A 1,805-nucleotide genomic window follows, 5' to 3' on the forward strand; every position below is an offset into this window, starting at 1 on the left:
TGTCCCTGCAGGCTGCACACTCCCATCTCGCTGCCCCCCTGGCTCTGCCCTGCATTTCCCTTTCTCTTCTCCCTGATATCCTGGGATGGAACGTGTGAGAATGGTTCAAAGCTGTACCAGGGAGGGTTTAGACTGCACAGGAGAAAGTCTTTCTTTACTGGGAGGGTGACTTTGGGGTTTCAAACTTTGGGGTTTCAAAGCAGGGCTGATGGCTGTCCCAGGAAAGGAGCTGGGACAAGGTGTCCATCGCTCAGGAGCTGTAATTTGGATTGTCACTTGCCACTGTTCCTCTGAGCTCTTCTCTGTTCCAGAGATGGGCTCTTAATGAGCTGGTGGCTCTCCTGAGATGGGCCCGGGAGCAGCCCGGGCAGAGAATGAACTGAGTTTGTCCTGCTGCCATTGTTGGTGCCCTGTCTGGGAGTGCAGATGAGTCTCTTCTCTCTTAACCTGACACAACCCAGCAGGAGCATCAATCTCCTGAGGCAGCCGTGTTTGGAGGCTGCACACACAGGCACTGGTTTTGTGTAACATGATACCAGATCCTTGGGATGGCTTTCCAGAAATGCATCATGCTTAGAGGAAAGGCTTTGTTCTTGGCCTGGCAATGGATTTGTTCAGGGCCAGGATCACAGATTTGTTCCCAAGGCTGCAGATGAATGGATTTAGGAATGGGAACAGGACTGTGTTCAGCAGAGCTCCAGTTCTGTTGGTCCTCAAGGAAACATCTTCTGCAGGACACGTGCAGAGAGCAATGCAGCTCCCACGGGCAATGGATAAGGTGACGGGATGGGTAGAACACGTGGTCAAAGCTTTCTTCCTCCCAGAGGCTGCTGGAAGATGCAGAACACAGAAAAGGACGCAGATGTCAAATGCCAGAGTCAAACATAAGGAGCCCAGCACGACACACGGTAAGAAGACAGAGTCTGTTTCCCAAAGCAGGCTGGTGTCAGAGCAGGACAGTTTGAACAAGGGGGAGTTGTCCCAGAGGAAATGGGGGATCTTGGAGCCACAGAAAGACAGCTCAGAGAGGAAGAGCAGCGGTAGCTCAGCAGGACAAAGCCGAGGACCCAAAGAACCAACACCCAGGTGGACACAGAGCTGAGGCTTTGTGATGTCAGCGTAGAGCAAAGGGTGGCAGATGGCAACACAGTGGTCAAAGGACATGACAACCAGGGAAAAACTCTGTGCAGCCCAGGGCAAAATAAAAATAGTTTTGGGCAAAGCAGCTGCCTAGTGAGAGAGTGTTCTGACCAGAACTCAGCATCACAAGCCATTTGATGCTTGTGGAGGATGTAAACCAGATTTCCAGGAAGGCCAGGCTGCAGATGAAAACGTCCATGGGGGTTTGCAGGTGGTGATCCACACACAGGAGGAAAAGGATGGTTTCACTCCCCATCACTGTTGTCAGGTACATGAGCAGAAGGGCCTGAGATAAAAACATCCGCAGTCTTGGATCATGCTCTGGGAAACCCTCTAGGATGAACTCAGTAACTGCTGTTGCATTTTCTGGTGCAGAATTCCAGCTCTTCGTGCTGAGACAGGATCATGGCAAAAACAAGGGCGATAATTTCACAGTCTGGACAAACATTTCTATCCTTCCTTCTCTGCTTCTTTCTTTTCCTGCAGTCTTGCCATAAAGCACAGTGATTGCACTTCAAACACTTTGTTGCCCAGTACTTTTTAGAGGAGTAGTTTCCTGCCCAATAGTTTCTTGGGGATTAGTTTCTTGCCCAATATTATCTTACCCAGTAGTTTCTTAGGGAGTAGTCCCGCCGTCCCTTTTATTTAATCTTCCTTTCTTTCAT

The 1,805-nt window shown here is 50.1% G+C and overlaps 1 protein-coding gene across 1 annotated transcript; it reads right to left on the reverse strand.

Moving 5' to 3' along the window:
• Positions 1-591: 591 nt before the first annotated feature.
• Positions 592-1,547, reverse strand: LOC136304190 (olfactory receptor 6E1-like; the record flags this gene model as incomplete). Its single annotated transcript, XM_066207817.1, is given in 5 exon segments — positions 592-1,037; positions 1,040-1,082; positions 1,084-1,174; positions 1,176-1,514; positions 1,516-1,547. Coding segments are annotated over 5 exon segments (951 nt in total), but the record flags the coding sequence as incomplete, so codon positions are not given.
• Positions 1,548-1,805: the final 258 nt, after the last annotated feature.

The sequence above is a fragment of the Chamaea fasciata genome, unplaced genomic scaffold, assembly GCF_029207755.1.
Source record: "Chamaea fasciata isolate MVZ Bird 193981 ecotype frontalis unplaced genomic scaffold, bChaFas1.0.hap1 SCAF_56, whole genome shotgun sequence".
Lineage (NCBI taxonomy): Eukaryota > Metazoa > Chordata > Aves > Passeriformes > Sylviidae > Chamaea > Chamaea fasciata.